General features: G+C 34.4%; 1 protein-coding gene across 9 annotated transcripts in view; it reads right to left on the reverse strand.

Moving 5' to 3' along the window:
* Nucleotides 1-13,970, reverse strand: part of SGCZ (sarcoglycan zeta) — a 391,151-nt gene that overhangs the window by 89,741 nt on the left and 287,440 nt on the right. For all 9 annotated transcript variants that reach the window (XM_038136643.1, XM_038136642.1, XM_038136644.1 and 6 more), the window contains one exon: nt 13,613-13,714. In XM_038136643.1, coding sequence (XP_037992571.1) covers nt 13,613-13,714 — 102 coding nt within the window. The remainder of the gene's footprint in view (nt 1-13,612; nt 13,715-13,970) is intronic.

The raw sequence follows: 13,970 nt of genomic DNA on the forward strand, positions 1-13,970 counted from the left end.
TGGAAATGGTGCCTTGTGGTCTCAAAAACAGTATGAAACATGAAGGCACTGGAGGGCAAGACATTATTTGTAGATATTTTTTATCTTTAAAGGCTTATTTCAGTCTAAAAAAGGTTAATTTATTCACTGTTAGAGAGTCTTACAAAATTTATCCTTCTTTCTTTTGTTAAAGGAGTGAAAAATCAAAACATATAAAGATTGAAGCAGATAGTTATTTAGTTTTCTGCAAGAATGGTCTGGTTTTTTAATAATACATTTTTTATTTTGACAATATCACAAACAGTTTAGAATGGCATTTATTCTTATTAAAAAAAAAGAAAAAGAAAAAGCAAAGAAGTAAAACATTGAATCACCAAAGATTATTCCAAAATACAGAAAGAAGACTGAATAAAGCTAGAGGCCTAATAAACATGTAAGTAGGCACATATAGCAAATTCTCAAGACACTGTGCTCCTTAGACATTACAGCGATTTGTAAAATAAAATATTAAACACATTCTTAAACATACACTAGATACTTGAAGATTCAAAAGTGACTCAATTAAAAAAATCTTTTAGCAAGGAAAAGATGAATACAAAGGTACTTGTGATATTTCTGAAAACCCCTATGCATATACATGAGGAAATGTGGATTCTAATTCTAGAAAGATTCCCTATCCACTAAACTAAAACTTAGTTAAAATAGTTTCTTATTTGTATGGGAAAGCCCAATAGGATCACAAGCAAGAAGAATAGATATTCAAGGTCTAATATAATTAAAATATTTAAGAAACTAATGAACTTCTAAAGGTCAAAAATTAAAAACAAAGGAGTTTTATTCATTCTCAGGATAATGATTTCTCAGTTACATTTCTGACTTGGAACTTTCAGCCATTAGAGATTTCTCAGTTTTACTTTATTTGAATTGTAGGGATCTATCCAAATTGTCTGTGAGAGTGCATTTTCCAGATCACAGCTGAAGACATTAATTAAGCCTTCTGCTTAAACCCCCAGGCAGGCTGACAAAAGAGCAGGGCCCTTGGCATCATTAAAGAAGAGAAGCAAAAGAAAGTGAATAGGTTGATTAGCAGAAGTGAGAAAGTGGTTATACATACAGCAGCATGATCTAATTACAACAGACTTTTACGATGAGACTTGCAGTGCTGAGGACATAGCATTAGGAAATAGCATTAATACTGTGCAGAAAGAAACCCAGTTTGCATGCTGCAAGACCAAACCAGGACACATACCAAAGCACAGTATTTGGAAAGGATTAGGACAGGCATTACAGAAGTGCTCTTTTGATGAAAACTAAAATGCTAAATATTATGATATGGATCAGAGAAGATTCTGTTTTAAAGAGCTAGACTCTCATTTGAAAAGGATTACACGATAAAATTCTGAGGGACTATGCCCAGCAATTGGAAAGTAAGTCCTTCACCTGCAATTTGTCTTCAAGAGCAAATGTTAAACTGGTGTATTTAAAAAAAAAAAAAAAAAAGAGTAATTAAAATGTTGGGAGTTTTAAAGATTTTTAATTGTTATTATATTACTATTCAAAAACTATTAAAAATCTGCAAAACATCAAAATAACCATCAACATTTTTATGGGTTTTTCTATAGGGAAACACTCCTAACACTCCTAGCATTAATATTTTTAATTATTTGATCCAAGAGTAGTTTGTTTTAAGGGGTAAGTAATTCAACAACAAAATTTTGTACATGAAGTGGAAATTGACCCAAGCATGCAGTTAAATGTGCTTCATCAGTTCACACTGGAATTCATATGGAAAATCTCAGATGGTGTGAAGCAAGTGTCTCTATGTACCTCATAAAGGGTTTCATTACTGTGTTAATGTTTCATGACTGAACTCTTTTCCCAGGGCAGGGATGTCATTTTAGCCTGAAGCTGAGGCACATGTTAGATTTTAGTATCCACAGTTATGGTTTAAATTATGTTTATTTACTCTACTTGCTAGTGTTCCAAGACTGAATTTGGTTTATTCAATGGAAGGGAGTTAAGCAGGAAGCTTATATTCTGCTGGTTGCATCTGTAACTCCTTTTACACCAGGCAGCACACCCTGTAATCCCAGCTCAACTGTAGTGAGCACCAGATAGCCGAAGTCTGTGCGTGCTTAAGTGGTTCCTATGTAGGAACTGAGATACCTGGTGGACAAAGGGGTAATTAGTGCCCACCTGTTTCTCATTGCACTAAGATTGTGTTAATTAGACAGCTCCTGAACTGAGAACTGGGTGGAGAGATTAAATAATATGGATGTACATAGACACTATCTTCTGAATGCCAAGCTCAAGGTCAAAATGAGATTTATGCCTGTTATTCTTACAAAAATCCACACATGCAACATATTTCTTTACAGAGTGCCTCATAAATACTGATTTATACTACTGGAATCACACATAAAGCATCTGTGCCATGCTCATCAGATGCTTCTTCCAATATTTTGATTGGCAATTACATCTAATTGCTGAAATCCACAGATAAAAACTCAGACCAATAAAAACCTGCAAAGCTTAGAAAGATACAGAATAGCCCTAAATACACAAATCCTACATCAATTCTATTTTTAGTTAAAAGCAGTTTTTAATGCTCTTCCAATTCCAAGAGAAATTGAAAAATGCTTTAAAATGCAAAGAGCGAAATATGAGGTTAAGAAAAAATGTGATCTTCAACTGGGAGAGTATAACCCTGACTTCTTGCATACACTACCAGCAATGTTTCAGCTAATAATTTCTGTGGGTTTTGTGTGACAATTTTAGAACCATCTCAAGATACTGTTTCTCATCTAATAGGAGAAAAAATTTTGAGGAAATAAAAATCAAAGAATCATCAAATGGTTTCTGTCAGAAGGGACCTTAAAGATCATCTGTTTTCCAACTCCCATGGGAGGGAGCACCTTCCCCGAGACCAAGCTGCTCAAAGCCCCATCCAACCTGGCCCTGAACACTTCCAGGGCTGAGGCATCTACAACTTCTCTGGGCAAGTATTCAATCACCACCATTTATAAAAGATAGAGAGAGACTCTCCCATTGACTGCTTTCAGGTAATCCTAACACCTTATCTGAGCAGTATGAGTCCCATCAATTATTATGCTAATGTATAATTTTCCTCACTGTCAGAATAACAAAATTTTGTTGTCTTTATTCAAGCTGAACAACCAGTGAAGCTACTCCAAAATTAGTATATTATTTAATATGATCCACGCTGTTTCAAAAAACCCCCTGCATCCTAATAGAGAATATTTTATAAGAGAAGCAACACCTGAATCTTAAAAGAGCATTCTGTAGTATCCCTGATCTAAATAGTTATAATAATATTTTTACTCTAATATTTTTAAAACTAATTTGCTGCTTGTGGAATGTAAAGTAGTTACTCCTGCAAAAAAACCAAGCTGCTTTTTGCATTTTCTGTGGCAGTGTTTTGGCTCAGCTTGTCAGGAGAGTTAATTGAAATTCTAAAATATCTGTACTTTATCAAAATATCAGCAGAAGTATGGAGCACTTTTCTTCTGGGATTTTGTACTACACTCAGAAAGAGAGACCAAAGATTTATAGGAAGATTCCAGTCTGGTGGGTGCCAGTGGAGAAACTCAGAGGCAAAAGTAACCTTTGTTCAAATCTTGTAATTTATATGCTGATCTAGCAAGAGGGGGGAAAAAATCCAGCCATTCTATATTCTTACTTCAATTTTCCTATCTATTAAGAAACTTCTTTCATGAAAATCACCACTGGAGCACCAAGTTTAGTATCACACAGATTTCACTGTTACTAATCACATTTATGTATAACTTTGTATTTTTAAAAATAATTTCTACTTCAGACCAAAAGAAAATTCAGAGTCAACCTTCTGCCAACTACTGCAATTTCCACTTACACTTGCAAAGAGTTCAGCAAGAGTATGTAGCTGTTGTAGAATTATGCATGACAGATTGCCACTCTAAATTAACAAATTTTGGGCACTATAGTAACTTCCTTTGCAGAACAACTGATTTAAATTCAGCAAATGATACAAATGAGCCTCTGGCTGAAGCCCAAGAGCCAACTTTACAGTAAATCCCCAGCTGTAATTGTACAATCATAACGCTGAAGCCATAATTAGCAATTCCAGTACAGGATGCTAACTTGTTCAGCTGCTTCCATTACAAGATTTCTACTTGTGAGTTGTCTTTGTCCTAATCTCACCCATGGATTTCACCATCTATAGTTTGAAGTTCTTGCTAGTGTTTGTTTCCTGCTGAACTTCTAACAAAAAAAAATAAAATAAAATCTTTTCCTTACTTTGTGTCTATGAGGTAGAAATAATAGACCACACAGCAATGAACTGATTTGCTGTTTTAAGGCTTTCCTTCTTTAATGTGAGGTCTTTGCATAGTTTGGAGATTTAGCCTTGCAAAACCTCCACACTTAGTTACTACCTTAAAATATTTTTTTTTAAATTTAATTCTAAGACTTAAAAAAACCTATCACATTTCAGTGAATTAGCAGAGTAATCAAAACTGAGTTTTAAAAATTAACTTTGTATAACTTGTTAAAGATGAGAAGTGAGGCATTTTTTTAATTTGAAATTTTAACATACCATAATCGCTTGAGATTAAAGGAAGTGACTCATCATACACTTGGTAATGAAAAGAATATAAATTGTTTGGTTTTGTGCAATTATTTCCTGAGGATGCTCTTCAAGTCAACAAGGCTTTCAACTAATGTTAGCATTACTTATCACTCTTGGATGGAAGCCAGTGTCAAAACACAGTCCTTGTTATGGTATAATCAATGCTTCCATTTAATTTCCTCAAAAAATAAATTTCCGGCTGCTTTGCAGTAACAGTGTTAGCAAAGGTTCAAGAATGTAATCCATAAGATGATGAAATGGGGTACTTATTTTGCATCTAAGAAGGAGAATGATTGTTCTACGTGCCTTTTTTTAAGGGCAAATTGAATTAACCATGTATTTATTATCTATAAGCAAAAAAAAAAGTAACACGTCTTACACTGCCTAAAAAGAGAAAACTGATTTCTTAAATTCTAAAATGTTTTAATAAATTGTATTATTTCATTAAAATAAGTGTTTGTAGCACTTCTTGCATCTCTTTACCTTCTTTACCTTATTTTAACTTAATTCTTCCCCAATACAGGTAATGCTGTGGCCATATTACTTCCTAAAACTGATGGAAGTTCAGCAGGCTCCTGAGAAATTGATCTGACTGCACAAAAACCCAAGAAGTTTTAGTCACTGGGGGAGGGATTTCAGAACTATATAAAAGAGATGGAAATTCTATATCACAACACCAGATGGACAGGGAACTCCTTCAGGGAACGGTAAAAAAAACTCCAAAAATCACTCTGTAAAGACATTTTCAAAGCATAAAATTTCATTGCTGGATACAAGTTGTTTCTGAAACTAGAGGTTATAACACGACACATTTATTATGACAAAACCAAAAAGCATGCTTGACTGACCAAGCAGGTCATATATATATATATATATATATATATATATATATATATATATATGTCTTTATGCAAAAATTGTTGCTTATTATGAAGTAGTAAAATTCAACTTAATTCTTTCTGAAGGGAAGAAAATATAAAGTTAATTTCAAATGGGAGAGGGACAATATTTTAAATGAAATCATTATATTTGCTTGTAGTGGCTTTCAGAAGCTGTTGAGGAACAAGCAGACTTTTCCTTTTAAGAGAGCAATGATGTCCTAATAAGACATGGTCGTGATAATTATTCCATAACTTATATTTTGAATTTCACTCCAGCTAGTCAAGATGAGATTCATTCTTTTTTTTCCTCTTCATCATAAACTTTGAAATATTCATTAATTTTTTCTATTGTGATGTCAGACACAATGTTTTGTGTGGTGTCCCAAAATGTAGAGTATTTCTTAACAGTTAGAAGGCAATTTTCTTTCTTTGCTATGGGACTTCTATTCTTCCTGATAGAGTATAGAAATTTTGTAAATACTAATAGGAAAAAAAAACCCTCCTCCCAACAACCCTGGTTTGAACACAATACAGATCTGAAAAATTATATAAATAGCTAGAAGAATTATTTTTTCTAAACTGCCTCATGAAACTCTAGGAGTAAGCTTCTACGACTTTGTCACAGATGTCATCAAAACCAAAAAATTGGTTCAGAATTTCTCACCTCTGATCTGCAATAAGCAGTCTTTAGGTTTGGGAAATTTGGGGAATTTTATTGATATTTATTTTTGTAGATTATTAATAACTTGACTATTTTATATGATTTCACTACAAATGTTTTTAAAGTGAGAAGTATCATGCAAGACGAAAAGTATTCTGAAAGCAAAACTGACAAAGTAAAAGAAGATTGTAACAATTCTGTTTTATTTCAAGATTAAAAAAATCTATGTATAATGGGTAAAATTTATTTTACAACTTAATTTGTATTTCTGGAATTTACACATTCATAATTTAGGACACAACATCTGATTCAGAATAAATACCCTGAGAATCCTTCCTATATTCATTTTGAAAGTGTTATCTTTGAAGTTGTGATTTGATCATTACCCTCGGTACTGAGGAGATTCATCTGATGTGAAACAGGAAAAGAAAAAAGAGTGTTATTACTAATGATTTTGGAATAATTAAAATTTTGAACAGGTAAAACTCCAATGCTTTCATTATTTTTCTTGTTTGTACACTCGTCCTCTGAGTGATATCTCATACGGAATCTTGCCGAGGTTGCGCTGTGATTGTCCAGGTCTTTAATGAAGAAATTAAACAACACTGTCCTCAGTACTGACCCCATGACTACACCACTGGCTTCCACTGGTCACAGCCCTTGGAACCCAGCAGTTTAACCAGTTTTCAGGCCACCTCACTGTTCTGTTAGACTGCACATCATCAATCCAGAATATGTGATGGGAGACTAAAGACAAGATTAAAAATAATAATTGTCCTCATCCACCAAGCATGACACTTTGTTGTAGAAGACAGCTTGGGCAGGCATGGTTTCCCATTCAGAAATCCATTCTGATAACTTCCAACATCATTAGACTTACAATTTTATTAAAGGAATATTCATATTCTTTGAATGAATATGAATATGAATATTCATATTCTGAGTCTTTGGATGTGAAGTATCTCCTTCTAACTTAAGACACACCCATTTACCATGTTTTTTGTGAATATATGTTTTTTGTCTACCAAAGGCCTAAGAGTGAGGATATTCCACTTGGAAGAAATACATTTAAAACTATCTCAGCAGCCCTCAAGTCAGGGCTAAAAAACTAACAGTATTTTGGGGAGACAAAACTATGTTAATGTATTTCATTTGTGCGTAATGTCTTCTGTGGATATTTTTCTGCCAGAGTGACTCACATTTTTGCCTTTTAGTTTTACCTGTGCATCCATAGTCCTAAGGTTTATACAGAGCAGCAAAACTAAGGTGTTCCTCAAGATTATAAAATGTCATGCAAAGGATAAATGTTCTCCAAAAAGAAATATAAGCAAATTCATACACAAAGAGATAAAGACAGCCAGAGATTTTTCCTCTTTTCAAGTCACTTGCAAATAATCTGCTTTTACTTTATTGTGTTGGATCAGATTTTCTATGGAAATAATAATATTTTTTTAAACATGTAGTATTTCTTTAATTGCTTAGCTTGTGTAAACTGCAACTAAACTATTTCAAAGTTGTTCAGGAAATAAAAGGTCATTCCTCAGCATAAGATGCCCATACAGTTAAAACAGCTCAATCTAAATACACTTTACATGAGAATGAGATACAAAACATTATGAACATCAGACTGAGATGTCACATAGTTTCATTGAAATTTTCTCCAGCAGTACACAGATGTATTACATGAAGGAAGTACTTGGAAAACTGAAAATGCAATTGAGGCTAAAAACGACAACAGCCAACACCCAGAGAAACAGTTCCAACTTCAATAACTTTCACACATCCATCTGAAGAAGGGATCCCAAATAAAATTCAGCTCTTCAGGCTGGTATAAAATTGGGTGGATATAGGCCTCTCCTGACTTGATTCATGAACCATAATCAACCAAAGAAAAAGGCTTGTGTAATATTAACTCAGATTTTTCAGTGTAAAAAGCAGAGATCCTCCTAGAGCAACAAGTCTCACCAATAATAACAAGAGTAGAGGCTGACATGAAAAAGCGAAGTTCAAAAGACAAAGTTGTTCAACTGAATGATCCCCAGACAGATTCCACTGAAGTATAGCAAATCAAGAACAAAATCATGAATCATGGAAGTTCTTATCAGCTGTCAGCAAAGACCAGGCACAGCCAACTCAATTTCAGAGTGGTAGTCCCTCCAGGGACCACCAACAAATATAGGAGTGACTTGTCCTTTGGCAAAGCTTGTGATGAAGAAAACCTTATATCTTTTTCATATCAATAAAAGTGACACTATTGGACTGACATGGTGTTGAGAGCCAAAATAACTTAAGGAGTCCTTTACAACTGTCCTAGTTCTCAAAACCAGGACAATGCCATAATAGTGACTTTATCTTTAGTGACAGGTGAGTGATCCCAAAGGGCAAGGCTTGAAGAGCAGGTATCTGAAAAATTAACTGGGAGGCATTTCAAGTTTTATCTGAGTGGATTGTGACATGTAGCTAGAGAAACAAGAATTGCATTTCATCCTGTGCAATAACAGAGGCAGATTCTTTGGGTACCTTTGTGATTTTTTTGATATTACAAAAAATATGTGCAATGACATCTCCTAAATGGAGTTTTTCTGATACCTATATACCTTAGTAATGGTAGGACTGTATGATTCTTGAACTAGTTTTGACTGCATGGCAAAAGGATATCTCACAGAGCAGAAAAGAGGGCAGATATAGCAAATGTGGCCTTGAAAATTTGGGAGAACATGTCTGAGTGGAATGTGGGGCAATATGTTCATCCTACCCAACCCCAAAATCAACAAAACTCCCATCCTGCCAGGCCCTTACAAGAGAATATGAGCATCTTGCAAGGAGGGAAGACTTTAGAAACTACAGCCCAGTCAGTCTCAGATCAGTTCCTAGCAATATTATGTGGGAGAGGTCCCTAAAAATTTTTACAATGCAGATATAAAAAAAGTCAGTTGGGACAAAATAAGCATGGGATTAGTAAAGGTAAGGAGCACCAATTTGTGGTCTTGCAAAAAGAGAAGCCTGTCTCAATGCACAAGAAGACTGTGTGTTCTTCCTCAACTTCAGAAAGGTTTTTGATGTGATCTCCCATGCTGCATCCCTGTAACTCGATCAGAGAGAGAAGCCCAACAAAGACATTGTCTCAGAAAAAGAATTTGAGGTTGTCCCAAAGGCACCTACGGCCCAAACATAAACCTAAACGTATGTAATGATTTGGCTGAAATTAGCAAAAGCTAATTCTATTTTGATGGTTATATACACTCAGAGAAACAGTGATGAAAGAAATATATTTTAGATTTGCTTTCACCAAGATTGATCCAGGTTTAGAAATAAAACAATGTAAAATAAAGCTCTCTAAATATTTACAAGGATATAAAACAATGTAAAATAAAGCTCTCTAAATACTTACAAGGATATTCAGTCTCTTGAGTAAAAATTTGGAGGAAAAAAATACCTGAAAGAAATCCTGCTGTGAACCCCACCTACAATTTCTTAATTCATATAGAATCACATATTTGAAAACACAAGATAAACACAAGGTTTTCAGAGTTTCTCATGTTCAATAAGAAGTTCATATATATTCACTATTTCTTGTTTTGTTGAAATTTTCCCAAAGACTTTCACCTCAATTATTAAATTCTGTGATCTCTAAGGATATCTTTGGAAAACACACACTAATATCAGAGAATACATTTTTAACCTTATTAATTGTGAAAAAGTAATTCCCTCTACTGTAAGGGACAATGGGTTACTTCTTTTATGTAATGGAAACAATTTAACAAAGAGAAAACTGGATTTTTTGCAGCCCTTAAGAACTGTATGTGCAAATTGAAAAGATTAATAAGCCCAGGAATACATTCTCAAGAAAACATCACACACCGCACACCTCTTTTGTTGTTATATGACAAGCTAATAAGACTGTACCTTGATTGTTTCCATTCTGAAGTCCAGTAGTATGGATGCAGTAGCATGATAATAAAAACATTTAATTCAGAAGAACTGAAATACTGAAATAATTCAGGATGTTGTGTTATGTATTATTTGATTTCATAAATCTCATTAAAGATACACTATAAAGAATAAATTTGCATCATAACAATGCAAGTGATAGAAACATGAGAAATATAACATGGCCTGGATGAAACTTGCTGGTTTCAGGCTAGAAATTTGATCAAAAGCATACAGCTAGACTATTCATAGCCAAAATGTAATTCTCTGTAAGATTCATTATGCAGACTACACATGCCCTGGTTTTGGGGATAAAAAGATGTCAATTTAGGATCAAATGAGCCCCTATCTGCCCAGGGTCTGATGCATCATTTTAAATTCTGACATGCAGAGAAGCCATTTGATGAAAATACAGAAGTTTCTTCTCTGTGTAAGCATAGAATTGGGGGTAGTTATGCAGACACCTCTAACTACATATGGTAAAAAGGGAGGACAGCAGGAGGGCAATGGGAAACAACACACTTTGAGTAGCCTTCTCATTTACACAACTTCTACACAAAAGAAAATAAGAAAATATTCATTTTAGTCAAGACCTGGCTTTTTCACTACTATCTTTGGAAAGAAAATTTTATACTGTCAGAAGGAAACATCACTGGAAATTTTCTTTTATTTTTAAGAATTCACATATATTTGTTTTCCAACTGATTTAAATCTAAATATTTTAGCACTTACTTTGAATATTCAGGGTTTCAATGAAGCAATCACAAAATAAAAGGCAGTATTTCAACCTATATACAAAGTTCAATACCATTCTCTTGATAAAAGCAGTTAAAGATCTGCATTTAACTCTGTATAAATTATCTTACTTGGGCATCCAGGTATGCAGCAGACAAGTGGTCATCAGTAAGCATATGTGAGCTTTACACTAGCAAATCTAGCCATTCTCACACTTAAATGCAGCAGCAGAGAGCTCACTCCACCTACCTACTCAACAGACTGCTGGGCAATCTTATCAGCAGTAATTCGCTATCAGAGGTGAATGCTGCCCTCTCAATAAACATTTTTATCCCTTTCAGATCGAGCTGACTAAAAGATAGCACCAGCACATGTGCAAGAATTCCAGTAATGCCTCCTAGCCATAGCACAGCACTGCTGTACCTCACTGCTAATGACACTGGCCTTCCCACCGCACTCTGCTCTGAGCTGCAGTGAAGAGAACAGAGAATGCCTGTCCTCCTGAGAGCTCCTGAGAGCCTCATGGAGCTCCCTCAGAGCCCATTCCACAAACCATGCTCTGCAGTGCAGAGGAAATACATGGGTCCTGCAAAGTAACTACTGAATAAGTCATCAAGGAGTTAATCAAACAATGTCACTTTAATTGATGTGTTCTTTTATAGGGGAATGAGTGTGGGCTTAAAGAACAACTCTCCTTCTAGAAATAAGCAATAAATTGTTGATTTCACGGAAAATTTTATCTCCAGCATACATCAAACTTAAATCATTATTACTTAAATGGAAAAGGCAGACAAAAGCATTCCTGTCTGTATTACCCAAAATAAGCACTAACAGGTGGTGAGCACGATGGTTGCTCAGAATCTGCTGTCAGTACTGGCTAGGTCATTACTGACTGTGATGAGAGCTCAGAAAACCTAACTTACTTTTAGATTTCAACAGCACTGTGGCCACTTTTGTAAGTACCAAAACAGCTCATGTCACATGCAGATGCCATACAGCTGTAGAAATACTCTGCAGAGACATAACAAAACCCTACTGCTAAGCTGGATACAGCTCCAGAGGTTTCCTTCATCATCCCCTTGTGGCATTCCTATTTGCATACAGAAGATACTGAACTTCAGCACAACTACTGAGCAAGTTGGCATAAGACTGGAAAGTGAATCTAGTTCAAAAGTTCTGTAAAATGAGAATAAAGCCAGTGTAAATGCCACTTTTTTATCTAGGTGACAAATGGCTTAAAGTTAATACAGATAAATAGACCTGGAACTCCATCAATATTTTACTTCAATTATTTTTTCCAGTTAATGATCAACTCTATTTTCTGCTGGCTTGAGAATATTTACTGACAAGTGTTTTTTCATGAAACTCACTGGACTAGTGGGACCTAATGTTAGGCATCTGGTACATTTTGCATCCTCTCCTTTACAATAGTTATGCATTAAATATGCATAAAATGCATATGTGTGCATTTTTTTCTGAGATTTGTTAGCAGCTAAATGAAATTGGGTCCCTACTTAAGTCTCTTATTATCACTTGAAACAAAAGTTTCCACCTTCTCTTTAACAGAACCAACATTCTGGAGTATGAAGCACTAGGCAAGAAAATATTCCAAATCGTTACTCTCATGTACAGTAACAGGACATGGAACAACAATACACACTGTCCACTCACAAAAAAGAAATGGGAAAAATGCACATGTCACTTGTAATGTTCTGCAGCCTTGAATGAAAAGTATGCTCCCTGAAAGGTTACTTAAATATTATAAAAGTTTTCATTACCTAGGACAATACTGCTACGCTATCAGGCACTGAAAGATCTTAGCTTTAGAGAAGAAGAGGATGAAGAGATTACCTCAAGGATTTATTAACATAAGAGCAAACTAATTAAGAGAAACTGTCATCTCATTTATGAAGGTACTCAAGACTTTTCTTATATACACAGAAGACAGATTTCAACAAACAAAATTTTCTACAAAGGAATTTAGGGTCAACATATTTGTGATTCCTGTCAAATGTTGCAGTATGCACACTAAAATTCTTTTCAGATGATTGACTGAAAGCCAATATAACATACTACTCAGATCATAGGTAATCACTCTCATGGTAAAAAGCCGATTTTTCCAGCATTTCAATATTTTTTAAAATTCATTGACAATGTTTATATAAACAGCATAACTGAATAAAAGAGTTAAAATGACCTACACTGAATTTCATAGTACAAAAGTTCTTGCTTTTCTTTTTTTTTCTCTGTAATAACCTGATGCTATATGATAATTTAATTTAAACAACATTTTAAAGGGTTTGCTTTGAAAAATTAAATTCTAGAGACATTACACAGTATAGCAGGATTTCCTCTAACTAATGAGCAAAACAAACCCAAACAAAAATTAAAATTAAAAAATAATGAAATAGAAAAAGAAACCATGATGGCTAGTGATAAAAAGAACAAAACCATTCCTTATTTCACTGCATTTTGAACTTATCACCACTCTTGCTTTTCTGGACTTTACATCAAATGAGAGTCAAATGTTCCATTCCCAGTGCTGAGGTCATTTGAAGTATAAAATATACATGCTTTGAATCTCCTTTCTTTAGGATAAAATATTTCTTTTAAGAAGTAAGCAAGGTTTCAGGAAAAAAAAACTGACATGAAGGAAGTTTTCACTGTTAAGATATTCTCAAAGCAAATCTCTACTGATTGCTAATCTAGGAGGTGTAAGAATTAAACTTTGTAGTTTGAGACTGAAGAGATCAATTTATATTAGCTGAAAATTAACAAATAAAGATGAAAAATACCTACCTTTCGGGAATGGATTTCTTTCACATATAGTGGAAGTAGAAATTCAGATATTCCTTCAAGTCGTATTCCTTTTTTAGTGACTCTCAAATTTCCCATTCCATCCTACAATCAATAATATATATATATATTCACTTTAGGAAATAACCTTATCCAGAACAACCTAAAAAGAAGACAGTAGTTGGCTTAACCCCTAAAAATAATGAGTGCTGTCCCACTGTCCCCATCTCTTCTCATGAACTTGGGCAGGAGGTAAATGGGCACATTTATAGCCAGAGCTTCACCTAGGGCTGAATTATTTAACTGTGCAACCTGATGGTGACCTCCATATTTTATTTCTTGGATGAACCTAATGCCAAGG

Source organism: Motacilla alba, chromosome 4, assembly GCF_015832195.1.
Source record: "Motacilla alba alba isolate MOTALB_02 chromosome 4, Motacilla_alba_V1.0_pri, whole genome shotgun sequence".
Lineage (NCBI taxonomy): Eukaryota > Metazoa > Chordata > Aves > Passeriformes > Motacillidae > Motacilla > Motacilla alba.